Genomic DNA, 19,636 nt, shown 5'->3' on the forward strand with positions numbered 1-19,636 from the left:
TGGTACACTGCCCTGGTCTCCTCCGAGGCTGATCGGCACGCATAGCAGCTTCGCTAATGTGACGGTGAGTTTCCAAGTCTGAGGGACGAGACATAGTTCGTCGTGTAGTGGTGAGCAGCCGTTGCGCGCCCAAGGTGATCTCTTCCTGTACAGTCATCAACGAACGGTCTGTCAACACATTGCTTCGAGGTTGATCCCACCCTCATCTTTGCAAACACTGCCTCCTCTTCAGCCTGTTGACGATCGACGCCACTACGAGTGGGCGCGGCTGGTTGCATCGCGTAATATTCCAGCTTGAGGTGATGACTACAACAATAGGGTGAGACGAACTGCCATCATCATTCATGTGAGCGAACTCAAGAGCTTCGCCGCCCTCAAAAAGACTTTGGCCTATCATGCCTCTCGACGCAACCTTTGTGCAACGTACGCACATCATGACGTACATGTTCAATCCTTTGCAAATTCCAGGCCCTCGTGCCGCCGTGCTCGCTTCAGTCGGCGCCCACACTGCAGTCCACCTTGAGCTACCTTCGCATCGCATGTGTTGACAAGCTGCCCCGGAAAGCTCGCTTGTCCGGGGACTGAGATGTAACATCCGCACTGGGCAAGGATGTGTTTGTCAAAAATTTGAAATACTGTCGAAGCTGCCCTGCTCAGTCCGCATGAAATGACCACCTCCGGGATGGTCGGTAAGAGCTGGTCTGCAGCAGACTGCATTGGAACTTGATGGGCCTGCCTAGATGGCCGGGCTGGCTCGTGCTTAGTCCGTAAGTGTCCAGTTATAAGCAGCTTGGTACAGCATGCGCCTCAGACCAAGACCATTCAGCCGTTCGTTCCGTTGTCACTTGAGATTTGTCAACATTGCCATGCACGATGCAACGCTTGAGTAGCCGGAAGCTGAAGACCAAGACAGGCTGCCTCACGTGTGTGGCGCGAAGGAAGAAATGCGACGAGGCTCCCTCCAGATGCGGCAACTGCACTCGACTCGACATTGCCTGTGTATGGCGAGAGCGCATACAGAGCGATGGGTCTCGTGCCATCACATCGACGAACTTGAGAGCAAAAAAAGGATTAATCCTACACGCCACTATCACCAATGGCTACCCTCCTTTCCGTAGTGAGCTCGAAAAGAGGCTTACAACGGAAGCTCCTGGAGCGCTGTCTGCGCTAGTCTCATGCATGGCCAGTCCAGACTTTTTAAAGACATCGTTGTTTGGCACTTTCTCCACAGAGAGCCGGGTGGTCCGCCATGCACTCGTCGCTTTCACCGCACATACCTCAGCACTACGGAGCGAGGACTCCTACCGGCTGTCGTTGAGAAGCTACCAGGATTGTATCGTGGAGCTGAGGGCATCTCTTCCCCGTGGTGTGCATCGAGCTACCGAGCAGAGCCACGCGCTGGTAGCAGTGATGTTCTTGGGATTGCTCGAGGTAAGCAGGGCGATCGCTAAGCGGTCGAGGGGAGACTGACACGGTCCAGGGGCTGCAAATAGGAGATTCTAGAAATGCAGTGATGCATTTTGACATGTGTCAGAAGTTGCTGTCTGCCCGACTCTCTGTCGAAGGAGTTCCGAAGGACCCAGCTCTTGTCAAAGTGTATCGTCTTGCCGCAGAGTGCATCATGTACAATTTGGCGACGCTACTACCCTTCGACACCCGCCTCGATCGGGCAGTCGAGGACTGGGGTTCGACCTTTGAGTGCCTCTTCCCCGCGAATGATCACGAGCTCAGTCCTTTCCTTGGCGGTTTCCACGATGTCTACCGACTCATGATGAACATCAGTATTTACCTGCGAACATTTCAGCCGGGCAATTCAGAACAACATGAACCTCTCATAGAAAGTCGAAATTCGAATCAGCGACTAGCGATGTTACAAAAAGAGTTCCTCATGCTAGAAAACAACATTCCTGCTTCATACGACCGCGTCCTCGGTGAAGAGAGGACGAGGCTTTATGTAGCTAAGCGGAAGATTTCTGTCTTGGCATTAAAAATTCATCTCTCGAAGATCGCTGAACCTACCATCCTGGCATCTGACGTGGTCCTCCAACAGTCTGTTCAGGAGGCGTTGGATATCTTGAGGCATGAGGACCTCAGAGAACCAGGCAACCCTGCCTTGCGATGGCCTCTGACCATTCTGGCCTGCGCCGCTGACAATGACGTCGATCTCCAACTTGTCATTGCAAAGATGAAAGAGTTTGAGCTCATACTGGATCCATCAAATGCGTTCAAGCTCCGGTGCTCGTACATGTTTCTCCAGCAATGGGCAAAAGGTGTGATCCGAACGGATCTAAAAACGCCCATAGACATTTTGCTTGAGCCTCTGTGTCCCGCGAAGCCACTTACGGAGCCCTAGGCACGGTCTGTTCAGTCATAATTCATGAGACGGGAGCTTCTGATCGAAATGTGGAGCTGAGGGGAGGGCTCTAGCTTTTGACTTGAAGTCCAGGACTTAGCGCCAAGGACCATGATATGCATTCAGCCTTGACACTCTTGAGGCCAGTGTGAACTACGAGAATTGGTGGTCTTAGCAGCATCAAATAGGGTGACATATCTAGCTCTTTCATTGTCCACATCAGATGATTCACGATATTCGCGGGCCAGACCTCAACGGACTTCCCAGACAGTGCGGCGCGCAATTAGCACCATCGAAGTTACTGTATACTCAAAACATATGGAGAGATCGAAGTAGATGATCACAGAGATCGATGTAGACCAAGTCGTCGATGCGGCTCACGCACGAAAGTGCACTCGCCTTTGGGAACCAATAGCATGGCGAAGCGCCGTGCGTCGCCTGACCCCTGTCTTGCATCTCGATTGGGAAGGTAGGTGTAACATAAATCCTGGTTCAATTGTCGCTTCTCTCACGAAAAATATGACATATAGAAGAGTGGATGAAGGACTTTCCTGTCTCTGCATCTTAACACAAATCCCGTCACAATCACAAGCACAAACTTTAACAGGCCCTACACGAAGCAACTTATTCGTCTGGCAGATTATCAAACACTACGGTCAGTATTGCACAACAGGCACCATGTTGCTGACGTGAACTGACGATGTGTATGGAGATGTGCTATCTCAACCTCATAACCTGGACTCAGTGTGGCCACTTCCGTGTTATGAGACAGAAGTGCACAGGAGCAGAGCAACGACAAAATGGGGCGTATTGTACGATGGCACACGAACCAATCGCCACAGACCTGGCCTTCATCTGTGATGCTTGTCGAGGCACTGCTCTCAACATTCCCGGCGCTCAATACTGCAAAGGCGTGGCGCGGAGCGTCCTGGACCAGAGTCGAAGCAGTCTCTGATTGCACGTGAGGGGCAATCTCCACGATACTGGGTTGAGCAGAGGCGTTTCCTGTATTTCTGGACATCAAGCGATGGAACACAAAGCTGCAGTTTCCAATGTCTACAGTTAATTCCCGTCACCACTACCAGTCTCAATACATTACCTCGTGCTCAACATGGACCAGAAACTATTTGAAACCAGGCACAAGGAGAGCAAGGCGGAACTCGTATTTGGCCTCCATGCTCTTTCATGTCGTTCTGAATCAATTCGTGCAGATGATCAACGGGGTAGTGCCTCCGATGCCGTTCCAATCCTCCTGTGCCTCACTACGGGGCATTCAGTATGCATCAATCCTGCAAAGACACTGGCCATATTCTCATCTTATCCGCTGCAATAACATTGGCATACGCCTTTTCTGTGATACTCGTCAGGAGAAGCGCGATGCGGAATCTCTTGCTTCAAATCTGATACTCACATCAAAATGCCATACCAGCGCGTGGCCGTATCGCTCTTGCACTGTACAGGGAGTGATATCAGCATGCTGCCCCACTGAAGCTCAAAATCCGCTGCTCCGACGGGACTGACCTGTGACTTGCAAAACATATCATCGCAAGCGTTGGTCCCGGTGCAGGGGTACTTGATGGCTTGCCTCCGAAGCTGCCCGTGGTATTGTTGACCGCAGTTAAAATCCGTGTTTGCTACCCGTTCTGCAGACGCGGTAGCCGCAATGATAAGAATGAATGGGAGAATTTGCATCTGCATGTTGAGCGTGCAGTGGTGCTGGCCTGGAGGTGATTTCGTCTGTTGTGAACAATGCTTCTTGGTGTCTGTACCAATGTAGTCCTAATCGCTGTGGTAAGTTCCTGTATTTAGAGAGAATGGACTTGGCGACAGGTGCTTTAGAGGCAAAAGAGGCAAAGGCCGGGCTGTCGCGCTGTTCAAACAGCGAACGAGAGGTATATATGTTCACTATTCCTTGCGGACATCATTGATGAACGTCATCTGGCATACATGGCCAAGATCAAGTTATTGTCCTCGTACGATACGAGATGCTGCATGAACACGAGGGAAGGAAAGTATGTTTATCAGTAATCATGAAGAATGAAACCAATATTTCGGCCAGCAAGTTGTGCACTCGGCTTATTTACATCGTTTGGTAGCCTGTTCTGGTGACATGAGGTACTACGGTTGTACAACTGTTACTCATTCCAGCAAATCGATAGAAGTCTACAACGAAAGACGAAATTCGTCTTATGCATCGAATGCTATGCGAAGGAAAAGTCAGTTTGTTCAAATGGATATCTGTTTTCTCGTAGCCCGCCGAAGCTGATCGGGAGGACATTGACATCATCTTTCCGAAACCCTGGCCTGCCACAGCTCGTACTGTAGAAGCCGGACCACAGACGCAGAGCAAGAGAATGCTGAGGGGACATGAACTTTTGCTTGTTGGTAACGTCCTGAGTAGATATCTTTCCACGGCCTTACCGTATTTTGTCCGCTGGGGGTAATCCTGCGACCTAAGCGCCAGCCTTCTACTTTTTTGCTACTGTTTCTCTCTGTGCACACTACTCTTGAAACTAGCACGGCGCCTACGAGTGCAAGGCGTGTAGCTCTTGGCCCCAATGACAGAAGTTAGTCGGCATCGAGCGGTTCAAGCAAACAGGGATACGTTGAGCAAAGGATGGAGAAGCACAGTCATGCTCAATTGAGTTTATTGACAAGTCTCGTGTTCGTCGACCACGGAAAGTCATTATCAGCATTGTAAATATATATAGCCACCCGTACGGCCCGATTCTACCAACACACAACTGCCAAATCCCTCTCATAGGTTGTGATGGCTGCTTTTCATGACATCGCGTACCAATACATTGTTAACGGTCCTTTTGCAGAAACCAACTTTGCGCAAAAGCGTACGACACAAATTCGCAATGCGCGCCCTTCGCTGAGAAGTCGCTACCACTTTGCATTCGTCAACAGGTTGCCCAAATGCGCAAGAGCAGTCGTCATGCGTGTCTCTGAGTGCAACAAGAACTACACAGGTCTCACTTTACGCACGACGGAAGACCCTGTGGCGCTGAATTGAGCGGAATTTGTAGCAAGAGACGCCATCGCGTCCACATGGAGCTGCAGCCGACATTTGTGCGAAGAGTCTTGATCAAATTGAAGCAGTGTTGGCTATGTTCAGTTTGCTTCTCACACTGTCCTCGCGTTCTGCACTCATCACAGACTCCACTCTGGTGCCTAGTGTAGACGACAGTTTATGGTGCGTAAAAGTGCAATGCCGGGTCGTCATTGGTTCTCGCGAACCCTTTTGCAGATGCTGCACCTCCATAGTGGGTTCATGTTGCCCCTAGTCGATACTTCTATACGTGAATACGTTTATACGTTGATACATCTGTTCGTCTACGACTTTAAGTGGATTGAAGGACAGAATGTAGCATCCAATGACGTTACAACTATCATGCCGGAATCTTGCAGCCTGGACGGTGCGAAAACCGATATATCAAAAGACGCGTCGTCAGATGTGTCGCAGGAAAATTGAGTGTTCGAAAAGTCTCCGGTACGATGAAGACTCTGGTCTCGCTCTCGACGTTGCCCGCGCTTGCGCTGAGATGTTCTTTGCAGCCTGAGTCTGTCCATGACTCTTTCTTGAACACACCGGTGGCCTTTCGACCCTTCTTCATATACTGGGTGCCAGATGCTACAGCGTCCCCGAAAGTTATTGCAAATGACATCGCTCGAAGAAGTCGGTGCCGGTGGTCTGGAACTAATCGGGTTCTACGATTATGGAGGCGCGCAGGCTGATCCTGCTACATCGCGCACAGACTGGACTTATTTTGGCTGGGGTACACAGGCATGGATCAATACTACTCGTACCGCGTTCCGGGCTGCAAAAAATCAATGGCTGTTGATGAACCTCGCTCTTGGTCCGAGTCAAGGATGTGGCGTCCCTGCGGAGCCCGAGACCGAGGGACTACAGTACGACCTCGTGCCATTCAACGTCTCGATCTCACTTGGCAGCTCTTTCAAGGGCAAAATACCCGGTTTGGGCTCTGGAAAGCTGATCGCTGCTTCTACGGCTTTGATCGTTGAACAACAGCCAGTCAACATATCGACAAATCCCGGTTTCCTTGGGACCGTTTATACAAATGGCACGAAACACATTCTGGCAACTCGATCGCTGACAGACGTGTCAAGCAAAGTGGCTGAAGATGGCAGCCTGAACATAGAACTTCCGCACAACGAGACAGGAATCGAGTGTCGCCTTTTTGCTTCCTATAAGAAGTTTTCCAGGTATCGCGAGCAAGTCAGTCCGGAATGAATTGTACAGGTCCCACAGACGCGTGTCGCCAGCTTCCTCCAAATGGGTCCCGGGTCAACGACCACTTCTCTGTAGCAGGAGCTCGGCTCCTCATCGACGTCTGGGAGAACGTGATGCTGGACGACGAACTTCGCCAATTGCTTCACGACGTCGGCAACTTGGCTTGGGAAGACAGCATGGAATTTGGTGCTGGAGTTGCAGCCTGGTGGACCCTGTACATGTTGAAGGCGTTCCAGCCTCTAGTCGGGTACGACTTGGCAAAGTATCTGCCACTACTCTTCTCGCACGTGTCGCAGGACCCAGGGCCATTGCCGTCCCCTAATCGATTCTTCACCGACGATAAAGATGGAGGGCAAAGCTATCTGCACGACTACTGGACGGCGATAGGAAACTCTGCAACGGTGAATCGATGTCTACGCTGACAAACTTGTAGCTTACGGCTCTCAATCGAGTCTATCTGGAGATGTTGTCAGAATGGGCCAGGGAAGAGCTCCATTGCAGACACAGCGCACAAGTCGTCTAAAAATTTCCGATGGAGATGGCAGCTAATATCCCGGCAGTCGATTATTCGGAGTGTGAGTCTCTGGCGTTCCAAGGTTCATTTGATGTGTACAGACAGTTTTTTGGTCCAGCAAAATTGGCTGGACGGAATATCATCAGCAACGAAAAGGGTGCCGAGTGTGGGGCAGCTTATACACAGACACTTCCAGAGCTCATTTTCGACGTTAAACGTTCCATTATGGGAGGTGTCAACAAGATAATCTACCACGGATATCCATACTCCGGTTTCTATCCCAACACCACATGGCCAGGCTATACAACTTTCTATTGTCGCTTCTCCTCAATACGTGGACCGCGACAACCAGCCTGGGAATACTACAACGACTACATGGGCTGGACATCGAGAATGCAACTCATAGCTCAAACTGATGTGCCCAAGACGTATGTAGCATTCTGGATTCACGATTTGGCAAGATACACCACTTTGCCCAAGTACAATGCTTCAGAGATGAACAACATCGGTGACTTCAGTGACAATGACTGCTGCAACCCCTGACGAGCAGATGCAAGGATTGGTTGCGCCAGTGAAGACTATTCTCTACAGCGTCGCCATAGTGTCATGGTGTGGTCTTGCAGACCATTTCGGAAGCAGCTCCCCTACCATGCAGCTAGAGCCTCAAATTTCGAGAAGGCTCTATATAGTAATTTATATAACGACAAGATTGGCACAACCGCAAATGAAAGGTCTAAGCATGCAACTTGCACCAGCAGCCAAGCGCGGCTGAGAACCACTACGAGTGAAACTTTCCTTCATTCTGAAGACGACACGGGGAATGCGATCATTTTCGTGCCTTTCGAATTGTCAATCGTAGCATCACTCGAAATTGCGTCCCGGCCCCACGCCGCCGTTTTGTATCACAAGGCACATTCATAGTTTGCTGGGAGTACATGGTCGAGGCGGAGAAGACTCGCACTAGGAAGCTTCTCCCGATCAACGCTGTGCGCGCTGATTCTGAAGATATGATTCGATGGGCTTTTTGTATGCATCTGACTCAATGGTACTCAGGCCCTCAATTGCCAGAGTTTGACGAGATCGCAAGGGCATCGAGCGGGGTTTGGTACTTGCTTGTGTTCTTCCCACATTTCTTGGAGGTTGTCAGTGCATCTCTGCATCACGAACACCATCCAAATGTTACACTGTATCAACGTCTTACCTCACAATTATTCTTGTGCTCAGCTTTGCACATTACTCGCTGTTTTGTTGCAGCCACCTTCGGAGTCGCTGTTCAACAGGGTCTGTATGTGATGAGGATCAGATGGAAGCTCCAGGCGTCGCATTGCAAGAAAGTGATTTGATGCTATCGTGTACGGTCGTGCTTAACATAAGTACTGCACAAAGCGAAGATGAGCTCTCCAATCAAGAAAGTCACACGTCCCTTGCGCTGTAGCGCAGGCTTCGCAGACCGGTCTCTGCCAGCCCTCGGACTCCTCTATGCTACACAACCTGCGCCTTCTTCCGTTTCAATTCTTGATCGATCGTATATTTGACCGTGATCGTGACATGGTCCGCATTGTTTCCCGCATTTTGGAATAGCCCCTGTATGTCTGCATTCGAGAAGGTGTATGATACGTTGGGCACGCTGGCATCTATGATCTGTCCAGTCGAGCGCCCGTAGACATGGTTGCCCACCGTGATGATTACATTGATATCTGCGTGTAAAGGGAGCGTGTAGCTCTGCGCCGTGGAAACGACGATTCGGTGTTGGTTGTGAGTGCTTAATAAAGTCTGGGCCTGGATCACATTGTCTTGTGCGGTTGTCGTTGTACCGTTCCTGTTCATTCGTATGTTCAAGGTCTGCGCGTTCCCGATGGGAGGATTATAGAAGGTGTGGCATTTTCCAAATACTGTTCTCCCATAGCAATAGTTCGCGCTCAAGTCTGCAGGTGCAGGGTGTGGCAGGCACAGTGCTCCTGAAATTTTACAAGTTAGCTTAGTGTGCGACTTCTGTTAGATTGCAGTAACGATACGCCGTCGTCGTGATCTCACGGACCTTGAATGGTGAAGAGGAGCAGCAAGGAAAACAATTTGAGCATATTGAGATGGGTAGATTGTTGTGTTGTTCGACTGAGAAGATAAATTGATTGTTGTGGTGTTGGACTGTAAAGAAGAAATCTTGCATGGACCAAGTCCAGCCTTAAATGTTCTGCGATATCCACACCAACAGCGACATGTCAGCCGTCACTCTCGGTGGAGGAACGATCAGCAGAGGCGGCGGATGTTCACGGTCCACCATATTTGGCGGAAGAATTGTACGAGAATCGACTTCGGGGCATGATGGATGCAGAAAATAGAGCATTTGCCTCAAGAGGTCTTTGCTCTATCGGATCTCCCTGGAGAACAAATCTCACCCACAATGCAACAAGCAACTAAAATTATACCGCTCTTCGCGCTACAGACATCGTCAAGATCTCGTGTCTTTCGATGTACGTTGCAACAGAATGAGGGCTGACACAAAATTACTTTCGTGATAGTCAATGTCGTCTTAGTCACGCACGACTCCAAGAAGATGGATTGGTTCACGGCAGCACCATCGCTGTAGACTTTGAGAGCCATAGATGACAACACAATTCTCCGCGGCTCATATACAGGCCCAGACATAGTGAGCACTCGAAGATAGTTTGTCACGTTGCAACCTGATTCATGGCGCAAAGTTCATCGATCAAGACGCCCTCAGTTGGCCTAGTCTGCTTGCAATACGTGCTGCTAGGTAGTCATGAGGCAAATGTGGCTTGGTATCAGGCCTCAAGGCGTAGCATCTAGCCTTTTGCCACATGGCATTCATGTAGTAGATTCCTCGACCAGATTTACAGAGTTTGAACCAACGACAGTGGAGTTACATGGATGCCTTGAGCTGTTGCATCGTTACAAAAGCCTGCAACCTTACAGCATGTGCCAGATGCCATACGAAGCTGCAACACGAGAAGCCTAACGGTCGACGTTACCAGACGACCCGAAGGATTGGTGTACGATTTTGGACACCAGACTCATGTTTCTATTTTCAAACAAGTATCTTCCGCGAGCATGCGAGGCTCCGCGATTGTTTTGATCACGGAGTGAACCATGCCACGTTCAATTCGATCATGCAATGGCAGGTGCAGATGGCAGCACCTCTGTCTGTCGAGATGATTGGCCATGGAAGCTTTCATCACGACCCGGAACAATGGGCTCATTCTGTTTCGTGCGTTGAGACCATGATCAAGACATACTCCAGCTGTTTCAATGGGCGTATGTCGGACTACGAGGTTCGGCCTTCTGACAATCAAAGGCGTTAAGAGGCTCGATCGGGAAAGCCATTTGAACGAATGGCTACGGAGGGTATACACACAGTGTTCGCTTTTGCGTAGCGAACGGTGAACCGAACATGAGCATCGAACTACCAGCCGTGATTGTGGACGGCTCTTGTTACGATGCAAAATTCCGTGTCTGAAAAGTGCTTGGAGCGTGGCAGCTGAGTGACCACGACTGATGCTCGGGCACGAACATAGTTGTGATACGTGGATTTGACGAGCGGTCTCCGTGGAACCGTGCAGCTTCATCAGGTCGCTAGCGATGCTTTTCCTGCTGCTATTCGCAGGTGTCTTATCGATGCGGGTAGCTATTAGGGAGGGGCTGCATGGGCGACGTCAGATGTATAGACTGTGATCTATCGTGAGTTACGGTCATTAGTTCGCTTAGTAGTATATTAAGGAAAATCGACTCAAGAGATCGACCCTGTCGGACTTTAAGTCGAAGCGCAAAAACAAGGAAGGGAACTAGTAGTTATTACTGCTTATAGTAAAGATTAATAGGCCTTTTGTTTATATAGAGGTACTTATACTAGTAGCCTAGTAGCGGTACGTATACGATATAATCTAAAGTGTCGAGTTGTGTAGTCGGCAGGTCGGATCGTAAGGCGTATAGCGCAGTAGAAGTAGAGGCGATAGGTAGGAACCAACCGAGTTGATTGTGTTAGTTAGTTACAGGTTGCATCTCACTCCTGAGATAGGGCATCAGCTTAGTCATGTGACCTAGCGTCACATGACCTATGTCACCTGATATGCTGTCCCAAAGTGTCTCTCAGAATGTCCAACTGGACTGCACTTTCCAACACTCCCACTCAGGCCAGATGGTCTTCTGCCTGCTTTCTTGCACTCAAGTCCATCCCCAAGTTATGATGAGTCATCAGGTGCTGTGGTCACATGGTTGGAGCTGTGTACCCAATCCATCTTGGTTCAATTCCATGGCCTGGTATCGTGGTATGGGCGAGCCCAGAAGGTTATCCTCTCTGGGGGTTTTCCCTTACCATTTTGCTTTTCTTCCAGTCCTTTCTTCTGAGCCATATATGGATCACCAGACTCTGATTACTCATCAAGTGTGGCAAGCCACTTCTTCCATGGTGCAACTCCTGGGCTTGGTATTCCGGTCCATGTGGTTGAACACTCAACCTACATGGATTGGACTTTTGCTTCTCCAAGGTCCAGAGTTCAATCCATAGTTAGGGCATGAATCTTTTGCCTTTTATCAAGCAAGTTGGAGTTGTCTTACAAACTCCTGGAACTGTGGCCCATTCTTTGGTTTGGTTAGGCCATCAGCAACTATCTCTTTTGTTGGAACATATTCCACTGCAACCTTCCTTTGCCACCAGAGATGTCTGACATGGTTGTATGCAACATCAATATGTTTAGATCTCTCATGGGTGTGTGCATCTTTGACAAGGGTCAAAGCTGCCTGGTTGTCTCCCATAATTTGTACTGGCCTCAACTCTTTAACTGCGTCAGGATGGGCCTTTACAGTTGGTTGGAATGGGCATTCTCCCACTAACCCTGCACAGTCCATCTCTCTCAAGAGTGCTGCCAAGAATTGAGACTGCTTTGCACATGCATTCATAGCCATGTACTCAGCTTCCATTGTTGATGTTGCAACAGACTTTTGCTTCTTGCTCATCCAAGAAACTGGGGCTCCACAAAGGAAGAAGATGCTTCCAAGGATTGAGACTCTGTCTGCTTTGTCCATTGCATAGTCAGAGTCAGAATACCCAATCAGCTTTCCTCCATTTCTCCTGAACATCAATCCCAGGTCTTGGGATGATCTTAGGTACCTTGCCAGTTTCTTCAGAGCATGCATATGCCTCTTGGCTGGGTCTGAACTGTATGAGCTCAGTCTGCCAAGGGAGAAAGCAATGTCTGGTCTTGTCATAACCATGGGCCACATCCAGGTACCAGTTTGACTTTGGTACTCTGATCTGCTCCCTCTCTCATCATACAAGTCTGTTGGTTTCAGACTTTCATAACTGTCCATTGGTGAGAGAGTTGGGTTGGCCATTTCTCTGATCATTCCCAGCTTTGCAAGGTTCTCTTGGATGAAGTGTTCCTGATCAAGCTTTAATGTTCCAGCTTGTCTGTCCCTTGTCAACCTCATCCCAAGGATTTTCTCTGGTTCTCCAAGATCCTTGATCTTGAAGACCTTGCCAAGCTGTTCCTTAAACCAAAGCACATCCTTCAGCTTTGGTGCTGCAATTGGAATATCATCCACATGGGTCAGGATGAGAATGTTTCTCTCCTGGTGGATGAGGAGGCATGGGTCCACCTCTGATTGTGTGAACCCAATCTGTTTCAACTTTGAGACACAGAGTTTGTTCCAGTCTCTTGCTGCTTGCTTCAGTCCATACAGGCTTCTCAGGATTTGCAGGACCATGTTGGGTGGAATCTCAACCCCTGGAGGTGGAATCATGAAGATTTCTTCCTGAAGAGTACTCTCAGTGAATGCATTGTTCACATCCACTTGGTGAAGTTCCAAGTCCTTCTCACAAACCACAGCCATGAACACTCTTAGAGTGTCATGCCTGACTGTTGGTGCAAAGGTCTCTTGGAAGTCAACTCCAAACTTCTGAGAGAATCCTCTTGCAACCAGCCTTGCCTTGAATTTCTCAATGGCTCCACTGATTGATCTCTTCACATCAAACACCCACTTGGATGTAACAAGGTTTGCTCCTTTCGGGGGAACAACCTCTGTCCAGGTGTTGTTGCTTCCCAATGCAGTCAGTTCCTTTTGGACTGCATCTTCCCACATGTGTCCCCATTTGGGGTCCTGAATTGCCTCTTTGTAGGACTTTGGAATAGGCACCTCTTGTCTCAGTCCTGAGACTTGAGGAGCAATTGCTGCATAAGCAGATTCTTGAACCTCTGACAGGGCTTCCCAAATCCACTCCCAATCTTGGCCTTGGACTTGGCTGAGGAATGCTCTGTGGTGCTTGGCACTTGGCTCTTCCTCCTGTCCATGTTCTCTCTGTCTCTTCTGCAGAACTTGTCTTGTGACCATGCTGTGTGCCTTTGGCTCTGGGCCTGGTCCTTCATCTGAGACAGATCTCCTTCTCTTTTGGCCATGGGTCTGGTCTTGGTTCCCCTCCTGATCCCTGTGTCCTTGTGGGTCCTGCTGTGCAACAGTTGATCCTTTTGCTTTGGAATGCAGTCTCCCACTAGTGCCAGGACTGGCTTGTCCATTGATTTCCTGGCTGGACTCAGGTGGTTCAGTGGTTCCACTTTTCTCCTGCTGGGGAAGTGGTTCCCCAGAGTTTTCTTCTTCTGGATCCTCCATCCTCTGGTACTCCTCCTTGTCCTTTGGTGGAGGTGGCAACTGCACAAAGAGTGTTTGGCTGGGACCTGCAGCTTTCTTGGCACTTGGTGCCTGAGGCTGAATCAACTCACCAGTTGATTCAGGATCTGGTCTTGGCACTGCAGGTGCAGCAGCTGCAGGTGGTGCAACTGCTGTTGGCTTCTTTGGAGGTCTGCCCACTGGGTTCCTGACAGGTGCACTGCTTGACTGATTGAGCTTGGGAACATTCAGCTCCATCTCTCCTCCTTTCTCATGCTCAAACCAAGTTGCAGTGCTGTGAGCTTTGATAGCTCTCATGTCAGGCTCCCAAAAGAGCCACATTTTGGCAGTATCTGGAACATACCCAATGAACACAGCATCTTTGCCTCTGTTCATCAGTTTGTCTGATCTCATCCCAGCTGGCTGGGACCTTGGATCCATGTAGACTACTGCTTTGCAACCCCAAACTTTGAAGTGTGACACTGAGGGCTGAATGCCTGAAAAGGCCTCCTCTGGTGACACTTTGAATCCATCAATTTCTGGGCCATTTGGAAGAGAATTTCTGACAACCATGCAGGCTGCCAAGGCTTCTGGCCAGAATTCAATGGGCATGTGGGCATCTTCTAGCATTGCTCTCACATGATCTTCAGAGGTTTGGATTGACCTCTCAACTACTCCATTTTGGATGGAGTTGTATGCCTCAGTAGTGTGGAAGGAAATGCCATGTTCCTTCTCCCACTGCTTTAGCACAGCAAGAAGCTCTCTTGCTCCATCACTCTTTACAATCTGGAGGGGATTTCCCGATTGCAGCTCAGCTTTCACCTTCCAATCTCTTAGGATACTTGGTGCATCTTCTCTGGATTTCATTGGGAAAGCCCATTTCTTCCTTGAGAAGTTGTCAACAATCTCAAGCCACCATTTGTATCCTAGTCTTGAGACAGGCAAAGGGCCACAGACATCAACAGAAACAAGAGATAGCCTCTGGGGTTTTCTCTCAGTTTCTTTTCCTCTGTGCTTTTTCATCTTTGCCAAGGAACATACTCTGCATGGTTGATGTTCCTTTGGAATGGGAATCTGAGCCCTCAAGTCAGACACCTTGTGCAGGTTTCTGAGAAGACCCTCTCCAAAATGTGCAAGTCTCCTATGCCAAAGCTCCCACTGATCTTGGGATTTCTCCTGGGCTTCAAAGGCATAGGCTTCATTCTCTTGATTCTGATTAATACACGACATTGCAAGCTCCTGCAATGTGTTATCAATCTCCTCAATGAATGGTACTCCTCCTATTAATTTTGTCTGGACAACTGGTTTCCCAGACAATGAAACAAGAGTGAAACTTGGTGGTTGAACACCATACTGCTGGCTGAACTGATTCCAAGAAACAAGATTTACTCCCAATCCAGGCACTAAGAGAACATTCTTGAGGACAATCTGTTTTCCTTTTCTTCCACCCATTACTGCATCTCCCACATGTGTAGCTATTAGATAGCCACCTCCAACCTTGATCCACTTTTTCCTCTGAAGAGGTTTCAGTTCCCTGAAAAGTGATTCTTGGTTAGTCATGTGTGATGAGGCACAAGAGTCAAGCAGCCATTTGGATGGCATGTACTTGCCTTTTGCCTCAACAGTTGAGTGTGCAACTTCATCAACATCATCATCCTCTGATGGGGATTGAGATGCTTCAGATGCTGCAGAAGGCTCTGTATCTTCTTGGGCAGCATATGCCTTCTTGGAAAACTTCCTTGAGCTTTGTCTCTTCTCAAGGGATTGGACTTTCAGGTTGAGTTTCTTCACCATTTCTTTCAGTGCATCCTTGTCTGGTGATGATCTCCTCCTGAAGTTGCTCTCTCTGGGTGGTGATCTTCTCTTCTCCACCCTGCTTGTTTGTCTTAGGTTGACAAATCTCTTGGCTTTGTCAAGGTGTGGACACTTGGCAACACCTCCAAAATGCTCCTCTCCACAGAGGTGGCATTTCAGTCTTGTGTGCTGTATGCCTCTGCCCTTGGCAAACATTGCCGTTTCTTGGGACTGGCTCCTATGCTGCATTGACTCCTCTGCCTCAAGGAGTTGGAGGATTTCCTCAGGTTCCAAGTCCCTTTGGGCTTGGATGGCTTGCCTTGTGCTCTTATATTCTGCTGGAAGTGCAAAGAGCAGGTGCTTGATTCTTGTCTCAGGTGTCTTGTAGTGAGACTCCCTCTGATCAATCTCTGCAATTCTTCTTCCAAGGTTGCCAAGGTGAACCCATGATTTCCTGATTGTATCTCCTGGTTCCATCTTGAATGTCACAAACTCTTGGACAATAGCCATTGCATGTGCTTGCTGGACTTTGCTGTATTTCTTGTGCAGCCTTGTCCAAATGTCATATGCTCTGGTTTCATCCATAACCTCATCTTGGTCATCTTGCCCAAGGCTCTCAATCAAGATGTGCACTGCCCTTGCATTGTCTTTCTTCCAGTTTGCACTGAACTCTGAGAATGCAGTGCCTTTTCCCTTGCTTGATGATGCCTCAGACAACTCAGAGGATGATAGTGTCCCCTTGAGGTCTGAGATTGTCCAGAAGATTCCCTTTCCTCCAAGTATGTTTTCCTGCAGCTTGAACCATAGTCTCCAGTTTTCTCTTGTCAAGATTGGTGTTCTCCTCTTGTCAGACTCATTTGTTGAATCCATTTCTGCAAAATCAAACAAACAAATCCAAACTCCAGAAACACAAGCTCTTTTAATCTGATGGGCAGTTTCTGGATTTCTGCCTTCCCTGTGTGCTGAGACTCTTCTCTCTCAGCTGAGGCTTCCAAGGACTCTTCTCTCTTGGGGGAGTTGGCTAGGTTCTTAGGTGGAGAACCTCCAAAAGATCCACCTTCTCAGAAGGGCACTGCTGGCCAGTTCTGAGGTATTGGCAGTACTTGGTGCTTGGGCCCAGTCTTATCCACTTGGGTGCTGCAATCCAAGGCTTATCCTTTCCTCTTTACACTCCTTTGATGTGCTTCTCTTTCAAAGCAGAGTGTGCCTCACTAGGCTTTTCTCTGTCTTACCTGCCCTTTGGGAACTTCTGGTTTGCAACCAGGATCTTCCAAAGCTTCTAGGCAGTGCAGATGGGATCTGCCTCCAGTCTCCCTTATGCTCTTTTCCTACTTCTCTGTCTTGTCGATACTGCAGGTCCTACAAGAGGTAACAGGTGTTACTTTGAGGATGAGAAGGCTAACTCTTTCTACCTAGGGCCTCTCTGCAAACCCGGGCTCATAACCTGTCGAGTTATGTGGTCGGCAGGTCGGATCGTAAGGCGTATAGCGCAGTAGAAGTAGAGGCGATAGGTAGGAACCAACCGAGTTGATTGTGTTAGTTAGTTACAGGTTGCATCTCACTCCTGAGATGGGGCATCAGCTTAGTCATGTGACCTAACGTCACATGACCTATGTCACCTAATATGCTGTCCCAAAGTGTCTCTCAGAATGTCCAACTGGACTGCACTTTCCAACAATACTGTCTATAGATACCCCGCTCGCGATTACAATACAATGATAGTTACTAGCCCTCGACATTTCCTAGCCAATCGATGTCCCGAAATGTGGGACACACACTTTCTCTATTTCTAGCACCGCCCAATCGCATCTACCAGAGCGACTCCTCTGCATTTCTACTACTTCCAGCCTCCGACACATCAGGTATATATACGGCCAGCATTCTGCTCCAATTCCTCTTTTCTTTCCTCCACTATCGATCACTCCTTACACCTAAAGTAGTCGCACCTGCACTGTAAACGTTACCACATGGAACCTCAAAGCAACCACGCAGGGCTGACTGTTGCCAGCATTACTACACATAGACAATATAATAGAGTAAACAATATACACATAAAGCCACGTCGCACATTGTGCGCACCGGCAATAATCGCGATCCGCGTGCTGTCTGGTCTGCTTTGCGCCATCACAGCTCTCGACTCCGACTGCCTTACCTTGTTAATAGTCAAAAGTACCTCTTGAAACAGGTCATACTTTCAAGCACGCACAACACATACCGTACTGTTGCCCTTCGCAGGAGACTCTCCATCATGGCCGCCCCCTCGCCGTGCGCGAAGCGTGTCAAGATCGTGAGCGAGAACTACAAGAGCGTCCAACTGCTGGCACAGCACTCCAAGAAAGAAAACTTCAATCCTTCCAAGGAAAAGTTTCGCCCTCACTTCGAGGGTCTCAATGCCATCCTGGAAGCTTTCGAGCAGGACAAGACGATGACTCCGGAGTTCAAGCAATCATGTCAGATTGACAAACTCCTTAGGTTGATCTGCAGTGATGCACGCTATCACTTTCCTCAGCAATATGTGGAAAGAGCCAAGGCACTAAATGATCATTTCGAAGCCATGAATTGGGGCGGACTTGCAGAAATTGAGGACGAGGACCTCAGTTCTGACGAAAGTGACACGAGCGGTTCTGATTCTGCCGGTCCTTCTGAGCGCGCACCCAAGCGTCGCAGGATGTCGGTCGCTCGGACCAAACATATCAAAGCCTCCGGTGATGGCAGGATAGTCCAACCACCCGTCGACCATCCTATCTGGGGCATCGGCGGCATCATGCACGGAGTCGCACTGCGTATTAGGTCAGATGGCTCACTGTCGAAGTGCCTCAATCCACTCTATGAGAGCGAAAAGAAGGACCCCAAGGTTCATAGCCACAATGGCATCCCAGTCGGTCAGTGGTACCCAAGCCGCCTGGCAGCACTCTTTGCTGGCGCACACGGCGCTTCGCAAGCTGGCATCGCTGGTAGTAATGGAACCGGCGCCTACTCTGTAGTCGTAAGCGGCTTCTACGAGGACCTGGACAAGGATGAAGGAGAAATCGTGTACTACTCTGGATCTGGAAGCCACGAGAACAAAGATCCGAATCGACCAGCGGAGTCTACGACTGGTACGAGAATCTTGCACGCTTCCTTGAAACACAAGCGGCCCATGAGGTTGTTGCGTACGTCCAGGGCTGTCCTGCCGTGGGCACCAGCGGAAGGTCTGAGATATGATGGTCTGTATAGAGTCGTGGGAATGGATAAGCCAAAGAATGCGAAGGGTGGGTTGTATGAGCGATTCAAGCTGGTGAGGATCGCAGGTCAACTATCCTTGGATGAGTGCAGGAAGCGACCAATGAGCCAGGAGCTGAAGGACTACAACCAGATCAATCATGGCTACTCTGGCTTTGGTCAAAACCATTTGGTCCAGTGAGTTGCGGCTTCCCCTAGCATAGTAAAGATGGAAAGTGAAGCCGTTGTGCTCACTTGAGTAAAGTTGCACTCAGAGCTGACGTTCGGTCTTACGATGGTGATTCATGGTTTGAGGGAGTAAATAAAAGGGAGCGATGTTCGGGACTCTTACAGACTGATTTTGCAGAGTCCAAGGTCCATAGAATGCAATTGTGACAATTTCTTTCGCTCTCTTCCTCTCGTGCTCACTTGCCAGGCCTCCAGCATGTCGATGAGTACTATCTATAGCCTTTGGTAATGGCATATAGGCTTTGGAAGCTGTGTCTCGTTGATGTCTCCACGTTCTCATCTCTCACGGTGACCGACGCGCGGACCCTCTTCCGCCCCACGAAACGTGGGAGAACCTGCCACGCGAAACGTACTCGTCCGCAGCCAATCACAACCTTTGCAAAACAGCTGACATCGGCACTGGCTATGCATTTACCAGCTGACCATTCCTGTGCCTCCTATATTGCGTTATCTGCTTAGCCGTCTTTCTTCCATACCTTTCAATTATATTAATGTTCCTACCACTTCTAGGAGCATTCACGACCAGCTCTCTTCTCCCAGTCGGAATCGAAGCTTTCTGACAGCTCTCCGGCGTCAATATTCAAGGTTCAAACCGTCAATTCGTTAGCTCCGATCAATCAATACTGTAGCTTTCGATATGGCAGCTGCA

The 19,636-nt window shown here is 49.2% G+C and overlaps 4 protein-coding genes across 4 annotated transcripts; 3 read left to right on the forward strand and 1 right to left on the reverse strand.

Moving 5' to 3' along the window:
• Positions 1–873: 873 nt before the first annotated feature.
• On the forward strand, positions 874–2,353 carry CKM354_001034000 (uncharacterized protein; the record flags this gene model as incomplete). The annotated part of the gene is made up of 2 exons (XM_044805795.1): positions 874–1,431; positions 1,481–2,353. The coding sequence occupies 2 exons, from the start codon at positions 874–876 to the stop codon at positions 2,351–2,353; spliced, it is 1,431 nt and encodes a 476-aa protein (XP_044661730.1).
• A 3,501-nt stretch (positions 2,354–5,854) lies between these two features.
• CKM354_001034100 (uncharacterized protein) lies at positions 5,855–7,668 on the forward strand (the record flags this gene model as incomplete). Its single annotated transcript, XM_044805796.1, has 5 exons — positions 5,855–5,950; positions 5,997–6,596; positions 6,644–6,991; positions 7,045–7,079; positions 7,227–7,668. 5 exons carry the CDS (start codon positions 5,855–5,857, stop codon positions 7,666–7,668), a joined length of 1,521 nt encoding a protein of 506 aa, XP_044661731.1.
• A 4,005-nt stretch (positions 7,669–11,673) lies between these two features.
• Positions 11,674–16,407, reverse strand: CKM354_001034200 (uncharacterized protein; the record flags this gene model as incomplete). The annotated part of the gene is made up of 1 exon (XM_044805797.1): positions 11,674–16,407. One exon carries the CDS (start codon positions 16,405–16,407, stop codon positions 11,674–11,676), a length of 4,734 nt encoding a protein of 1,577 aa, XP_044661732.1.
• Positions 16,408–17,785: 1,378 nt separating this feature from the next.
• CKM354_001034300 (uncharacterized protein) lies at positions 17,786–18,940 on the forward strand (the record flags this gene model as incomplete). The annotated part of the gene is made up of 1 exon (XM_044805798.1): positions 17,786–18,940. The coding sequence occupies one exon, from the start codon at positions 17,786–17,788 to the stop codon at positions 18,938–18,940; it is 1,155 nt and encodes a 384-aa protein (XP_044661733.1).
• Positions 18,941–19,636: the final 696 nt, after the last annotated feature.

Source organism: Cercospora kikuchii (assembly GCF_019650295.1).
Source record: "Cercospora kikuchii DNA, contig_00007, whole genome shotgun sequence".
Classification (NCBI taxonomy): domain Eukaryota; kingdom Fungi; phylum Ascomycota; class Dothideomycetes; order Mycosphaerellales; family Mycosphaerellaceae; genus Cercospora; species Cercospora kikuchii.